A 15,716-nucleotide genomic window follows, 5' to 3' on the forward strand; every position below is an offset into this window, starting at 1 on the left:
CAAACGTTAATTCAGAAGTTTCGCGGAAAAATGCTTGCCAGCATTGAAAAACAGACTAGTCGGCTAGGGCATGTTTACAGTCAATATCGTTGACATCGAGAGACAACGAGAGCGTTTTTCGTCAAATTGACTGTCATGTCGCGTCGTCTTGAAACGCTATGTATGTACGTTCAAATAAAGAACACTTATGAATTTCTTACAAAACATACCTGTGTTTTAAGCACTTGTCGCAACAATGGCGCGTCGGCGTAATACACGCAGCGTAGTATCGCCTTCAGCGCCTGCGAGCGCACGGCTGGGCCCGCCGAGCTCCAGTACACCTCGTGTAGAACGCCCAGGAGAGCACGCACTAGGGACGGGTTGCTGCGGACCATCGCTATACGCGGATCTGTGAAATATAGAATACATTGAATAATCGTGAAGAGTCTAATTTTAACCTAACAATTGTTACATAGGTTACTTTGTAAGAACTGTCCTCCTCTCTATATATATTCTACTATATTCTTACGCTCGGTGTTATATTCTAACGGTGGTATGAATAAAAAAATCTTAGTGAACGTTTTAACAGCTTTCTAACTAAAATGTTCACTAAAGTTAAAAACCGTCTTATAACACTCCATATGAATAAACGCTTGCTAAGCCTTCGCTAAGTAAAATACCTTTAGATGACGTTTTATAAGATTTTTTTTTGCTAATGTTGGCAGTGTGTCAATTTATTGTATTCCACAGATTAAAAATTGTATTCAATGTGTCAAAAATAAAGAGTAAAGAAAAAATAAATGTACTTTATGGATTTTATAAATCATAGAGCAAAGTAGACTTTGACATTGGCAACTCACTAAGGCCGCCATAATAAAAGAAGAAGAATAATAATGAAAAGAAGGAGAAGATAACTAAAAATACTATTTTCTGTTTTACTTTTGAGGCCTACAATTAGTGCATTTGACACAATGTATCTAAGGGTCTATACAGACGGACCGCATTTCAACTGCAATCCAACCGCAAATTGGAGTTCAAGTGCAGTTTGAATGCAGTTGACACGACTGCAATAGAACTGCAAACCAAACGCGCAGTTGGATTGCAGTTCATTTGCAGTTGGCGTGCAGTCGTGTGAACTGCATACCGACTGCATCCAAACTGCACTGCTGGAGAGCGGACCGTGCGGGCGGGTAGGATGGTGCAGTTTAGATGCAGTCAGTATGCAGTTCACACGACTGCACGCCAACTGCAAGTCTGCAACTGAACTGCAATCTGACTGCGCGTTTGGTTTGCAGTTCTATTGTAAGGTCTACACAGATGGACCGCATTTCAACTGCAATCCAACCGCAAATTGCAGTTCAAGTGCAGTTTGAATGCAGTTGACACGACTGCAATACGACTGCAATAGAACTGCAAACTAAACGCGCAGTCGGATTGCAGTTCAGTTGCAGTTGGCGTGCAGTCGTGTAAACTGTATGGTTTGCAGTTCTATTGCAGTCGAATTGCAATCGTGTCAACTGCATTCAAACTGCACTTGAACTGCAATTTGCGGTTGGATTGCAGTTGAAACGCGATCCGTCTGTGTAGACCCGTAATCGTGTCAACTGGATTTAAACTGCACTTGAACTGCAATTTGCGGTTGGATTGCAGTTCAAATGCGGTCCGTCTGTAGAGACCCTTACTGATTCAAATTGCAATAATGTCAGAAATCGCGATAATACTCGATATTACGTCCATTTTCAGTCTCTTAAAATGGTCTTAAAGTAGGTCCGAGGCTTCACTAAAGTTTGCGAACTCCTATTTGACGTTTCGCGCCTAAACAACTGTTAGCAAACGTTTATTCATATCGAATATGCTTAAAATGTTCTTAAAATAGGTTTAAAACAGGCGCGCTATTTTTTGACAGCTGTCACCTTAAAAAGGTGTTAGAGCACTGTTAGAGAACCTTTATTCATATTAAATTTTACAACAGGCTTATAAAGCTGTTGTAAACCTTCGCTAAGTTTTTATTCATACGACCGTAATACTACTGTCTTATCAAAATAAACGTTGTAACATTGAACTAAAAAAGGAATCAATGTTTGTTTATATAAAAATATCTCGATAACGGTACTTTTTCTAAACTATTACTTTTATACGTGGGAGAGCCATGCTTCTGCACGAATGGGCCGGCTCGACCGGAGAAATACCACGTTCTCACAGAAAACCGGCGTGAAACAGCGCTTGCGCTGTGTTTCGCCGAGTGAGTGAGTTTACCGGAGGCCCAATCCCCCTATTCCCTTCCCTACCCTCCCCTATTCCCTTCCCTTCCCATCCCTACCCTCCCCTATTACCCTATTCCCTCTTAAAAGGCCGGCAACGCACCTGCAGCTCTTCTGATGCTGCGAGTGTCCATGAGCGACGGAAGTTGCTTTCCATGAGGTGACCCGTTTGCTCGTTTGCCCCCTTTTTTCATAAAAAAAAAACAATCCAATTGCAGAGAACGTACAGCTCTATTTTATTACTTATACCCTATCAGCTTATTCAATTTTCATTAAAAAAAGAGAACAAGATAAAACATGACGTCGTACCAGGTGGCGGCGGTGGAGCGGCCGAGTCGCTAGCGTGCGTAGCGGGCGGCAGGCGTTGCACGGCGCGCGCGGTACCGGTATGATCGTTCAGCTGTTGCATGGCGGTCAGGTCGACCGTGTACGAGCGGCCGAGCGTACTGAGGCACACCTCCTCCTCGCCCGCCGCCGCGCCCGCCTCTAGTGCGCGAGACTCCGCCCACGAGTACGAACGCCATACACCTAGAATGACGTCCAATATATCGGTATCTTTATAACAAAAAATATGTTTACAGTTAGAAACAAAAAATTGTACGTAAAACATACATATATCTACAAAAATTATTGACGGCGACCTAGTTATTTAAAGAACCATACTAAAATTTATTTACGTTAAAAGTTCGTTGATCTAAATTCTAGAAGAACCGTATTTTTTGGGGCTAAAAGTAGTATATACAGAATGTAAGAAAAGAAAGTGATAATACTAATTTAGGGTGTGTATGAGTTCCCTGTGTAAACTCTACACAACACAAAATCCATTCATCCAGTTTTTTTTTGTGTGGAAGGCAGGTCAAGTGGGCCTGATGTCACTGCGACCCTTGAATTTATCCACTATCCAGTATTATATTATAACGAGAAGGTTATATATTCGGCTGTGGATATATATATATATATATATATATATATATATATATATATATATATATATATATATATATATATATATATATATATATATATATATATATATATATATATATATATATATATATATATATATATTGAACATACAAAATTCAGCCTTAACTCCAGAGCGTAAGGCACACATTTGACAATACTTCTGAGAAGTAAGCTGCTTTGATAATTCAAGTAACATTAATTAAATTATTAATGTTACTTGTATCTCTCAATTAAATAATCGCTTGGGTGTTGAAGCGTTCGAGACCTTGCTAATAGTTTGTGTATTCTCAAAACTTCACACTCGAAATATTTCATGTGAAGATCGCTCGAGTCATACAACTTACAAGTGATAGTCCGAATTCGAACACAAATTCACCCTGCTATTGGTGGATATGTAGCAAAGTAGTTGTCAAATAAATAAAATACGAACAAATATTCGTGCTTGTGTTTCTTTTACGATATAATTCCCTACTTATAAGTTAATGTGTTTAAAAGAAACTATTTATAATTTCGTTAAATTAGAGTAGCTTGTACAATATACTCTTTGGAGTTGCTGAATAAGACTATTAAAATCTTATCAGAACTTTTGTTATATTATGTAGTTTATATACGTTTTAGGATAAGTACGTCTATTATAATATTATGGGAACTAATTTTTTTAACACTTATTTAAATATTTGAGATTGAGATGTTATTAAGTATAATCAGTTTAAAAAAATATTGAGCAGTTATTCAATTTTATAGCAGTTGATTAATTATTGCGACTGTAAAACATGGACAGTAATAAAAAAATAATTGAGCAGTCCAATAACTGAATGAAAGATAAAAATGATGGAATGAGAGATTCGATAACGACTTAACAGAAGGCCTACTTAACCATGGATACCGTAGCGGGGGGACGGGGGAGCGCAACCCCCCCGAAAGGGGGGTTCGGGGGGCGCAGCCCCCCGCCAAAACAAAAATAAACACAATCCAGAAAGTCCAAGAGTAGGTTAGGTTAGGTTAGAACTTAGACCACAACACAGAGGGAGCCGAGCGAGCGCAGCGAGCGTGCTGCGGCAGCAGCCGGCGACCGTCTTATTTTCGCTTTATAACGGTACGGAACCCTCCATGGGCGAGTTCGACTCGCACTTGGCCGATTTTATTATATTTTACCACCTCATTGTTTAAAAAACTGCTTAGAATGAGATTTCTTACTGACAAATTCCGATTCGTTACTGCCCACTGCACGTAACCGCTCATTCATTATTTTTTACCGCTCATTTAATTATTTTACTGTTCAATAATGTTTTCAATGATTCATTTCATTATTTTAACTTATAATTGTTTAGTTTTAGTTTTACTGCTTAGTTTTAACTGCTAAACGAGTTATTACACGTGCCATTTATAATTTTTAACTTACCAAAACTGCAATTTACAACTGCCCCTTTAAATAAGTGCCTTATTATATTAATATTTAATACAATAAATAAGTACATCTTCTTATCTTCATAAATTATTTAAAATTCTCGTGTCACAATGTTAGTTACCTTACTCCTCCGAAACGGTTTTACTGATATACTTACTCCTATTAATCCTTCATCGTGGATTTTTGGAAATCTATTGTTATTCTATTGTGTCTCGCTCACCGGTGAGCTTGTAATAAGATACATAGAATAATATACAGGTGTATTAATTATTCTACGTATAGTACGCGATAGTTTACTAGGTAACTAAAAAGAGTGAAATTATTATTTTTAACAAAAAATTAAAAACGACTTCAAAGGTAAAAACAATAATAACATCCTTATAATATGAACTAAAAAAAATATTAAATAATTTTTCCTATCTAATAGTGCCTTTTTCCGTATTCGGCTAAAACTCAACTAGGTATTTCTGTACTCAATCTTCATAATTGTGAAGTCGGTGCCAGTTACAAAAGTTTCAAATATTCTGGCAGACTGAAGATTCAGCTATATCTGGTACCGACTTCAAAATGATGAAGATTGAGTACAGAAATACCTAGTTGAGTTTTAGCCGAATACGGAAAAAGGCACTATTGGATAGGAAAAATTATTTAATATTTTTTAGTTCATATTATAAGGATGTTATTATTGTTTTTACCTTGGAAGTTGGTTTCAATTTTTTGTTAAAAATAATAATTATTTAAAAAACTTACCTCTATCATCTCGCCACTGCCACTGGGCGGACTTGTCCGTAGTGGTCGACCAGGGTCGGTCGAGGTGCGCGTCCACGGCGAATATGCCGTCGGTCGGCAGACGCGGCATCAGCTCGCCGATGAGGCACGTGATCTCGTACAGCTCCTGCGGCAGACGAGGTAGGAGCTCCACTTGCTGAAATATAAGAATGAGAATTACATATTTTAGTTGTAGACTTACGCCGTTATTACACCGACTACTAACTGTGAAAAAACTACGAAATAGCAATAGAACCACATGCAATATGACACGCTGCCGTTAGACGTTTGAAACAGACGATTCTACGCAGCGTCGATATTAACAGCGTAAAGTGTGGCAAAGAAGTTTTCATCCACCTTTGGAATCAGAAGAAAAGTTTTCGTAACTAATGGTGATATAATCGTGTTCAAACCGCACGTTGTCATGTTCACACACGTGTCGCATTATACTCGAAGCGAAGTAGAGAGCGTATGGAGCGAAACTTGTTTACAATTTTAACGAGAATTATAATAGGTCTCTAATCATCACTAAGTCCTACCTCCTGATGTAAAGCAGATCCGGTAAGCAGACACAGTAGAGTATCGGCAATCGATCGTTGGTGCAGGGCAAGTGCGAGCTGCGGGCACGCCGCGCACATCAGCCACAGCAGCCGCAGCACGGTTATGAACGTGCTGCCAGATATTAGCGCCGGCTGCACCACCAGCTGTGTAACAGATAATAATTTAATCATTTTTTTCCGAGTATTATCTGCGATCAATCCAAGGATTATAAGCAGATGTGGTGAACTGATGTTGGCGCTTCAGACATTTGTAACAAGTGACTGGAACTCTACATTATTTTAGAGATTATCAGATAAATACTTTTGTCACCACACAACTCTCTTAATATTAGGGGATATACCCAAAATGTTGTTTGTAGATTTAACTTGTAAACAACAACACAAAGGTAAAATCGCACTACAAGGCAGCGGAACTAACATAAGGGACGCAACTCGTACCAACTACCAAAGTACTGAAGTGCCTTGTCGCAAAAAATTTTTAGAAGAAAATTAGATCAAATGAGATCTTATATTTAAACGTTTTCAAAACGATTTAAATATTATTATTAAGATTGATTTATTACCTAAGGTCAAAATAAAGCTAAAAATAAGCAAACACTGACCAATTGCTGCAGGTTGGTCAGCAGCTCCGGTGTGGCAATCTCCTGCAGGCGAGCGGGGTCATGCTGGAAACTGTCCACGAGTCGGGAGAACGCCAGGCAGACACACTCCACAGACTTCTTGTCTTGGATTGTCAGTCTGAAAATACAATAAGTGTCATAGAGGAGTAAGTTTAAGGGTTCCATCTTCTTGGGTAAAAACGGAATACCGTATAAATGAATACTGAAATATTTACCCCCGTGTCTTTCACCAGCCTGTATATCATGAGCCATAAAATGATAGCTGGACTATTGTGAGATATATTGAGATTCTATTGTGTTTTTGTTTCCATTGAGTATTTTGTTTGTATACAACAAATTATATTTAAACTTAACGATATTTCTTAATATAACTATACTAATTTTACATAGAAGAACTTGTCTGTTTGAATCAAATCGGCTCCAAAACTATGGACATACTTAATATATCAATAATAAAGTGACAGGTATAGCGTTCGATAAACTTTCTTTTTATGGGGGCAAAATAGATACCACAGTGCACCAACTAAGTCACAACACCATTCAGAACTAGTTTCAAATAATAATTTGTAATTAACACATACCTGTTAGCGAGTAACTGTAGCGAATCGCGGACGAGATGGAACTCGTCTGGCGTGAGATTCTGACAGCAGTTGGCGGTGATCGACAGCGCTGCGCGCTGCGCGTTGATAGAGAAGAAGTCCAGGTACGTCAGACACGCGGATACGCCTCGCTGTTGTAACATGTATATGTATATGTTTATAAAGACGATAATGGGAAGCCATATTCAACAATCTTTAGTCAATTGGGGGTTAAATCGAATGACATATTATATAGGCCATACTAGGGGATTAACATGGGTCAATTTTCGTCTTTTGAGACATCACCTTATTTTAGTTGATTAGATGTGAACACGAATCACGATAGACTTGCATGTTGCTTTATTTTTTCGTGTATATCTCGTTTTATCAAACAACCTAATAATATTTTATAATATAGTAACAATATTCTATGTATGTATTTAGGTTGAAGTTGCTTAATTAAAGTTATTTTATGATAGGATTCAACTATTTAATCATCAATTATTATGTTACAAAAAGACAAAGGGCACTCAAATTAAAATCGACACTTGTAAAACTTAAGGTCCAAATTAACTAATCTGAAGGTTGATAGGTCGCATACATTGTTTCAAAGAGTTGTAGACAAGTTGGCCTATCTCCAAGTATCAAGATTGTTTCAATGTGATTCATTTTGCCATTGAGAATGATGATGAATGACTTTGATAAAAATAGAATTCGTTATCGAATTAGATACGTACACAAACTAAAAATATATCTTTCAATCAATTTATACTAGCGCAGAGTCAAAGAGCATCGAAGCGAATTATTAAAACTGAATATAACAAATTCAACCTTAACTCCAAAGCGCTAACGCACTTTATTACTTAAGAATTTAAAAAGGCGCGCGCATCCGCAATTCGCGTCGATGCGCCCGACCAACGCTGATTGGCCTCGCAGAAGTAATGTATGCAGTATGCGTAGTTTTTATTATTCGTAGAGTATGCGTGAGGGCGCGATCAGACGTGCGCGTGTTCTGCGCGGGTTGTACTGTTAACTATAGCGTATGGGAAAACACGCGCAGAACACGCGCACGTCTTATCTCTGCCTAACGCTCTGGAGTTAAGGTTGAATTTTCTGGGTTCAGGTTTTTGGGAATTCGCTTCGCTTCGACTCTGCGCTAGTATAAATTTACCCTTAGACACGATATTTTTGTAATACATATTTTCTAGTTTTAGTTAAATTGCCAACAATTAATTTTAGTTATTTCTAAAGTCTCGTTTTATTGCAAGACGAATATGCAGCTTGTCAGCTTATTTCGAACGAAAACTTTTGATCATATGATAGAGCGTGGACTTTAGTTTATAGTTGTTCCCGTACATCGATTGAATAGTTTACGCGCAAATCATAAAAGTTTATTGTGCGGAAACCGTACATTTTCCGGGACAAAAGTATCCCTTGTCCTTTCCCGAGACTCAAAGTATCTCCATACCAAATTTCATCAAAATAAATTACCGGAAACCAATATTAGAATGAACACCAAGACAATACTCACAGCCTGCAATATAGCCTTGGAATGTCTGCGCGAGAGCATGTCCAGCGCGGTGAGGCTCTGTTCAGCGACGTCCATACACGTGATAGCTTGGAGTTTGTCGAGGAAAGCCGGCACAGCCAGAGCTACGGCGCCGCTGCTACGCGGCAGAGCTTCCAACATGTATGTGAGTGCGCGGCAAGCGTGGTTCATCTGTTAAATATTCAAATTACTTTAGCTGTGCATATCAAGGGCTCCCACACAAAACTGCGAATTCGCATCCCATCGTAATGTCATTTTTATTATGAATTTTGTCGCAGATATTTGCGATGCGATGCGAATTCGCTGTTATCTGTGGGACTCCTAAGTTGCTTGATTAACTTTTTTTAAATAGTAACCTTCGATCATAATATTATAATATGTGATCGAAGATAGTAACAAAGCATTTGAATAGGCTTTCTGACATTTATCAGAAGGTTGTGGAAAAGAACATTACATTTTTACGTGTCAACATGCAGATATCCTTAAAAATACCCCCAAAAAGAAAATACATCGTATTGGAAACTATATATTGTTTAATACCCACAACCCACAAGATATCTGATATATCAAAATCTGTATCTTAATACTTCGACTTAGTTGACAAGATATATCTCACCATATCAAAGTTATGTTCAGCTCCCAGCAGGTTGACGAGGGCTGGAACAACCAGGCGGACGGGGAAGCCGGCGAGCGTGTCCTCGTTGCCCATCACTAACAGCTGGCACATCTCGATCACCGCCTGCAACTGCTGGCCCTCGTCGCCCGTCGCCTGCAGACCGGCTAGCAGCTGGGCCGCTTTTGATGCCGCTAGAATTGCGAAAAATGTTATGAATATAACTATTAACTTTACAACAGATACACTATCTTTAAAAGTTTAAAAGAAAAATATGTATGGAGCTTATGTCAAAAGCTTAATTAAATCTAAGTTAAGAATTCATTAAAGCTCTCTGTGTGCAGCCGTAAAAGTTATGGCAGCCAAAAATACAACCCCTGACAAAATGCTTTTTTAAACTGGTCAAGTTAAGAAGTTGATTTAAATGTATAATGTTTACAACAGTGTAGTCTAGGAGTTGACAATATTATTTGTGTTCCGACTCAAGTTGCACTTTAATATTGCTTTGTTATATGGTGTTTAATATTTATGTTTTTTGAACTGAAATAATAATTACAATTACGTACGTAATTGTAATTATTATTTCAGTAATAATAATTAAGAAGGTATGACTTATACCAGATAAGCTCCACCTTGTTCTTCGCCATATTGAATATGTATCTTTAAAAAAAAAACGTCATACCCGAGTTGGCGGTGACAGTTCTGTGTAGGAGGTGTTGCATGCGCGGTCCCAGCGCGCCGAGCAGGTGGGGGGGCAAGCCGCGCGCCTCGAGCAGCGCCTGGAGACGGCCCACCTCACCCTCTTCGGAGGACGACTCCTCCCCCGCGGCCCCTGCCCCGCCAGCCCCGCCCGCACACTCCTCTAGTGAGGAGGATGCTGTGAAAAAAAAAGTTTAAATGGCTTTTGCATGGAAACCCTAAAATAGAAACCTTAAAAAGACTAAGCGGTGCTCACTGTCTTGATTGTCAGCTGAGGAATATGTAGTTAGAAATGAAAGCTTCAATAGTACTATTATTAAATTTACATTTTTAGTTGTCAACTGAGAAATGTGTAGTTGAGCTCAGAAAGCTTTGATAGTGTGATCAAAAAATTAGTATGTAAGTGTAACTATTTAATTGGTCCCCTACATGACTTATGTGTCAGGTAGTTTCTAGGTGGGTGGTCTATTAATAAAGAAGTAAATATTACTATATGGAGTACTTACCCTTGTTCTTGGGCTTTCCATCTGTGGGTGCGTTGTCCGGCATGGCGCTGGTGGTGACGGTCACTGGTGGTGTGGACGATGTCGAAGCAACGGCACCCTACGCACAAAAATGTTATTCTAAACCATCGTCATAAAATAATGGTACACAGAGCACAGCTGCGTTTCCACCAGAGTTACGAGGAACGTGTTTTTGAGAACCAATAGAAATTCTATTGGATCTTAAAAACACATTCCTCGCAACACATCTCTGGTGGAAACGCAGCCTAAATTCGCTGTTTTCAGATATGTTGGAAGTTAAAGACAGCTAAAGACATTAATTATTGTAAGCTTATCTTTTTACAAATATGCACATAAGAAGGTTTTATCTAGTTTCTATAAGTATACTAACCGTATTGAGAGGCTGGGGGTGAGACCGACGGGGGATGATCGCACCACCAGCACTTGCACACGAACCCAGACTGCTTTTGCCTGTAAAACACACACATGCATTATTACTTGAATATTTCGTGTTCAACACACGATAAAACATGGATTCATAGTACTGTCTTACGATTAAGGAAAAATAAACTTAAACATATAGGCACGCAGATAACGTATAAGCGCTTGTACGTATACGCAAGCACATACGTGTGCGGGCTAGATATATGCACGAAGACACATGAAGGCGCCTATACGTATAGTCGTATACGTACGCACGAATACGTACGTTCTCGCGTGTATACGCACGTGACGTGTACGCACCTCGTTTGTCCCGTCTCGTGGATGGCGTGTGCGGTTGCGGCATATCGCGCGCCCGCGCCCGCCGCCCACCGCCCGCTCGCCCGCCCGCCTCCTCGCCTCCGCTAGACTGCAACAAAATCGTGCCGTCAAAACATGTACTGTCAGAGAAGTTAATTCAGAATCAGATGGCGGTCCTACGTACAATGCTCCCAAAGTGATAATGCGCATAGTTTTCGTAATTTTTCGACAACGGTCGTATTTCCCGAGCGTCGGAAGACGTCGCTGCAAGCGCTGTTTTAAACTTAACTTTAAGAAAAACTGCGCTTTGCAGCGACGTAGAGGCGCCTAACGTTGCTTGGACGTTACCATGGCAACGCCGCGATGGCTTCCCGGTGAGTTATAGCACTTATTGACGGACTGGCGACAGCGGACAGCCACCGGCTATATGATATTTACTTCTATTTCCTTTGCACAAGGTGCAAAATGCAAGTGCATTGTTTGGGGCTCTTACGTTTCATAGATTCGGGTGTTCTCGTGATTACAATTAGCGAAGATTTCCATGCGCATTATTAATTTTGGAGTACTGTAATTTGATCGCCTGTCGTGTGTCATGTCAAATCCAGCTGACAAATCACGACTTTCATTGAATTACACAGGTCAACCAAATGCCTATGAATCAATTTTAAGTAAGTACAACTACATAGTAACTTGTAGCAAACCAAACAGTGCATAATCCTGCATCGCGCTATCAAAGTTTTATAAGAGCGTTACGATATCTGCAATCAATATTGCGGGCATCGGCCTGGCCAAGTGTGCAACCTCGCTAGGTGGGATGATTCTTTGTAGACCACTAATGTTTTCAAAAATCATTATAATCGAAATGTTTAATTTTAGTACAATGTGTGCCAAATTCAATACGTATAATTCAGCAGTTTAGACATAAAATATCAAATAACGTTTCCATTATACAAATGGGAATACATACATGTCTTTTGGAGGTGGACTCCGGTCTCTGACGTTGGTGCGAGCTCGCCCCCCGCGTCAAGCAAGCACCCAGGGTCGCACCCGTTGCAGCTGCAATACTCTGCACACACAACAACTTCACGTTTAGTACTTTCAGAGAAGTTGATTCCTAGGCAGATGGCGGACCTAAGTAATTTGGTCGCGTTATGTCAAACCCAACCGACCGATCACAATTCACAGCTAACATTGAATTGACATAAGCCGACCATATGACGTAGGTCCGTCAACCTAGGAATCAATTTCTTAGATGGTACTAATCATTAATTAATAATTATATAATAAAGAGTCTTTTGCGTTACTAATAGCTGGTGTATTTGTAAATTATCACAACAAACTTGACTCCGAACCAATAACAAGTTTACAATAATTAGAACTAATCAGTTATTATATTCTGTCATTCGTGTTATTTACTTAATAGGCGTAATTATTAAATGGCCAGAAACTAATTGTCTTTTATAAATCACAAAAGGTACGTAATTAATATTGTAACACATTTAATAATGTGGTACAGTTAAAGGGATATGCTTAGTAAGTTTTGACAATCTTCGTTTTTCTTAAAATTACAAAAAAGAAGGAAAAACGCAAAAGAAAATGCATTGTAAAGTATTTGGCTTAAAATATACAATGAGTCTCATTCTTATCACAACTTACGAAGTTTGTGGCCTCTGCTTATCGCAAACAAATGGAATTATATTATACACTAGACGTTCCGCGCGGTTTCGCCCGCGTAAATTTAGAATTTCACTGACAAATTAGTCCACAAAAAATAGCCTATGGTCCTTCACGTGGTCTACTTTTTATCTATGCCAAATAACAGAAAAATTGCTCCAGTAGTTTGTGAGATAAGCCCTCTCAAATAATTTCCCCCTTTTTTTCCACATTTTCCTCTATTTCTTCGCTCCTATTAGTTTTAGCGTGAGAAAATATAGCCTATAGCCTTCCTCGATAAATGGGCTATCTAATACTTTTAAATTAGTATAGATAATATGCCGATACATAGCACTGAAGTTACACTAATACTCCAAGCTACAGAGCTGAGATTGTTTCTTACCCCTTGAAGCATTCATTAGAATTATATTATATTAAGTTTTATTTCTGAATAAATTTGAATCAAATATTTTCAGAATGTTGAACTACATGTTGCCTACCACCGGTTCGGGAACTAACCCGGCGAGAAGAACCGGCGTAAGAAACTCGCACGGGGCCATTTTTTAGTAAAGAAGTGGAAAATATGTCTTTTAAAAAAATAAAATTTACAACGTAAATAACTTAATCTATACAATATGAATACACAATTGTAAGTCACATATAATAAATGTAGAAGCAGCCTTGCAAGCAGCCATCCTACTCCCAAGATGTGCTATTGTTTAGGAAATTGTTGACTGTATAGTAGGCTTTGGCACACAGACGTTCTTTAATTACTTTTTTAAATTTATTAATTGATAGATTTTGAACGTATTCCGGGATTTTACTGTAAAGGCGTACACATTTAAAATATTTACTTATTTTGCTAAGTCTGATCACTGGTATTTCCAGCTTGTGCCTATTTCTAGTGTTTCTACAGTGACTTTTGTTTTAAATTTAGTTAAATTCTTTCTAACATACAATACATTATCCAAAATGTATTGAGAAGCAACAGTTAGAATACCAATTTCTTTAAACTTTTCTCTCAGAGATTCAAAAGCTGACATTTTATAAATTGAGCGTATAGCTCGCTTCTGCAGCACAAAAATTGTATTGATGTCGGCAGCGTTTCCCCATAAAAGGATACCATAAGACATTCTACTGTGAAAATAACTAAAATAAACTAGTCTTGCCGTGTCTTCATCAGAAATTTCCCTAATTTTTCTGACTGCATATGCTGCAGAACTGAGCTTACCTGCAAGATTAGCAATATGAGGACCCCACTGTAATTTACTATCTAATGTAATGCCTAAGAATATAGTGGAGTCCACCAAATTCATTTTCTCATCATTAAATAGTAAATTGGTTTGAACTTGCCTAACATTGGGCAAAGTAAATTTTAAACATTTGGTTTTCTTAGAGTTTAAAAGTAAGTTATTAACATTAAACCAATGTACTATTTTTGAGAGAGCACTATTTACCTCGTCGTAATTTGACTGCCGTCGCTTCACTTTAAAAATAAGTGAAGTGTCATCAGCAAAAAGTACTATCTCATTATCCTTAACTAGATAAGGTAAGCCATTAATGTAGATGATAAAAAGAAATGGTCCTAAAATGGATCCCTGTGGTACACCTAATTCTATTTTGGTCCCATTGGATCTTTTACTATTAACTTCAAACCTTTGAGTCCTATTTTTGAGGTAAGAAGTCAAAAGGCTGAGAGCAGAGTCTTTAATTCCGTAGTGGCGCAATTTCCTGATCAATGTAGCATGCTCAACACAATCGAATTCTTTAGAGAGATCGCAAAACACACCTAAGGCATCCTGCGACTCTTCCCAAGCCTCAAAAATACTGCAAAGAAGTCCTATACCAGCATCCGTTGTGGATCGACCCTTAGTAAAACCGTATTGGTTATTGTGTAATAAATTATTTAAATTAAAATGTAACAGTAATTGCTGTAAAATTATTTTTTCAAATATTTTACTAAGAGTCGGTAAAATCGAGATAGGCCGGTAATTAGTCGGATCTGATTTAATTCCCGCTTTAAATAAAGGTACGACTGTACTGTGCTTCATTAAGTCAGGAAAAACACCAATCTTAATGCAGTCATTGAAAATTATTTCCAGATGAGGAGCTATGATGTCAATTATCGATTTAATACTTTTTGTAGACATGCCCCAGAGATCAGTAGTATTTTTAATATTCAACAATTTAAAGGTATCAATAATATCTCTAGGGCTAATTTCCCTAAACTTAAAATTGACATCACATTCCTTTACATTGTCTCTGAGTAGCTTTTCAGCAGCTTCTGGTGAGGAATTTAGATTTTTTGTAGTTGAGACCGGAATGTCAGCAAAAAGAGTCGCCTCTAATGGCATTTTCTCTACTGAACGAACTAGCTATCTGGTGGTTATTGAAATTGAAAGTGAGTTCATATTGTCCGAACCAGTGTTCAGATATACAAATAATATCAATGTTAAATTCCTTTAAAAATAACTCAATTTCAAGTTCTTTACCTACCATACCTTGTAAATTTTGATGCACCAGATTAATCAAATTACATTTATTCTTACTTAATATACTTGAGTCTAACAAATTATTGGTAGGATTTTCAATTCTAAATTTATTTTCGCAAGAGATGTCCTCCATTGTCTTATTATCTACTTTAAATAAATATTTGGAACATATTCCAATTCGTTAATATTATGACTAGTATAATTCTGCTCAATAGAAGCAGTAGTCTCTAAAGCCAAACACTTGGCTGGTTTAAAATCTAAAAAGTTAAATAGCAACCTGGCTATTCGTCTTTTATAAAAATTAGATAAGAAGTACTTATCTCTTG

At 38.1% G+C, this 15,716-nt stretch overlaps 1 protein-coding gene across 5 annotated transcripts in view; it reads right to left on the reverse strand.

The window, feature by feature from the left end:
• The window catches only part of LOC121729912 (E3 ubiquitin-protein ligase TRIP12), a 57,810-nt gene that overhangs the window by 16,523 nt on the left and 25,571 nt on the right, over positions 1-15,716 (reverse strand). For all 5 annotated transcript variants that reach the window (XM_042118619.1, XM_042118616.1, XM_042118617.1 and 2 more), the window contains exons 6-18: positions 12,213-12,311; positions 11,249-11,354; positions 10,896-10,975; positions 10,508-10,604; positions 9,985-10,179; positions 9,306-9,496; positions 8,672-8,860; positions 7,144-7,292; positions 6,545-6,680; positions 5,922-6,086; positions 5,365-5,539; positions 2,550-2,768; positions 210-388 (exon numbers count right to left, since the gene is read on the reverse strand). In XM_042118619.1, the coding sequence (XP_041974553.1) occupies positions 210-388; positions 2,550-2,768; positions 5,365-5,539; positions 5,922-6,086; positions 6,545-6,680; positions 7,144-7,292; positions 8,672-8,860; positions 9,306-9,496; positions 9,985-10,179; positions 10,508-10,604; positions 10,896-10,975; positions 11,249-11,354; positions 12,213-12,311 (1,980 nt within the window). The remainder of the gene's footprint in view (positions 1-209; positions 389-2,549; positions 2,769-5,364; positions 5,540-5,921; positions 6,087-6,544; positions 6,681-7,143; positions 7,293-8,671; positions 8,861-9,305; positions 9,497-9,984; positions 10,180-10,507; positions 10,605-10,895; positions 10,976-11,248; positions 11,355-12,212; positions 12,312-15,716) is intronic.

This window comes from Aricia agestis, chromosome 8 (assembly GCF_905147365.1).
Source record: "Aricia agestis chromosome 8, ilAriAges1.1, whole genome shotgun sequence".
NCBI classification, from domain to species: Eukaryota; Metazoa; Arthropoda; class Insecta; order Lepidoptera; family Lycaenidae; genus Aricia; species Aricia agestis.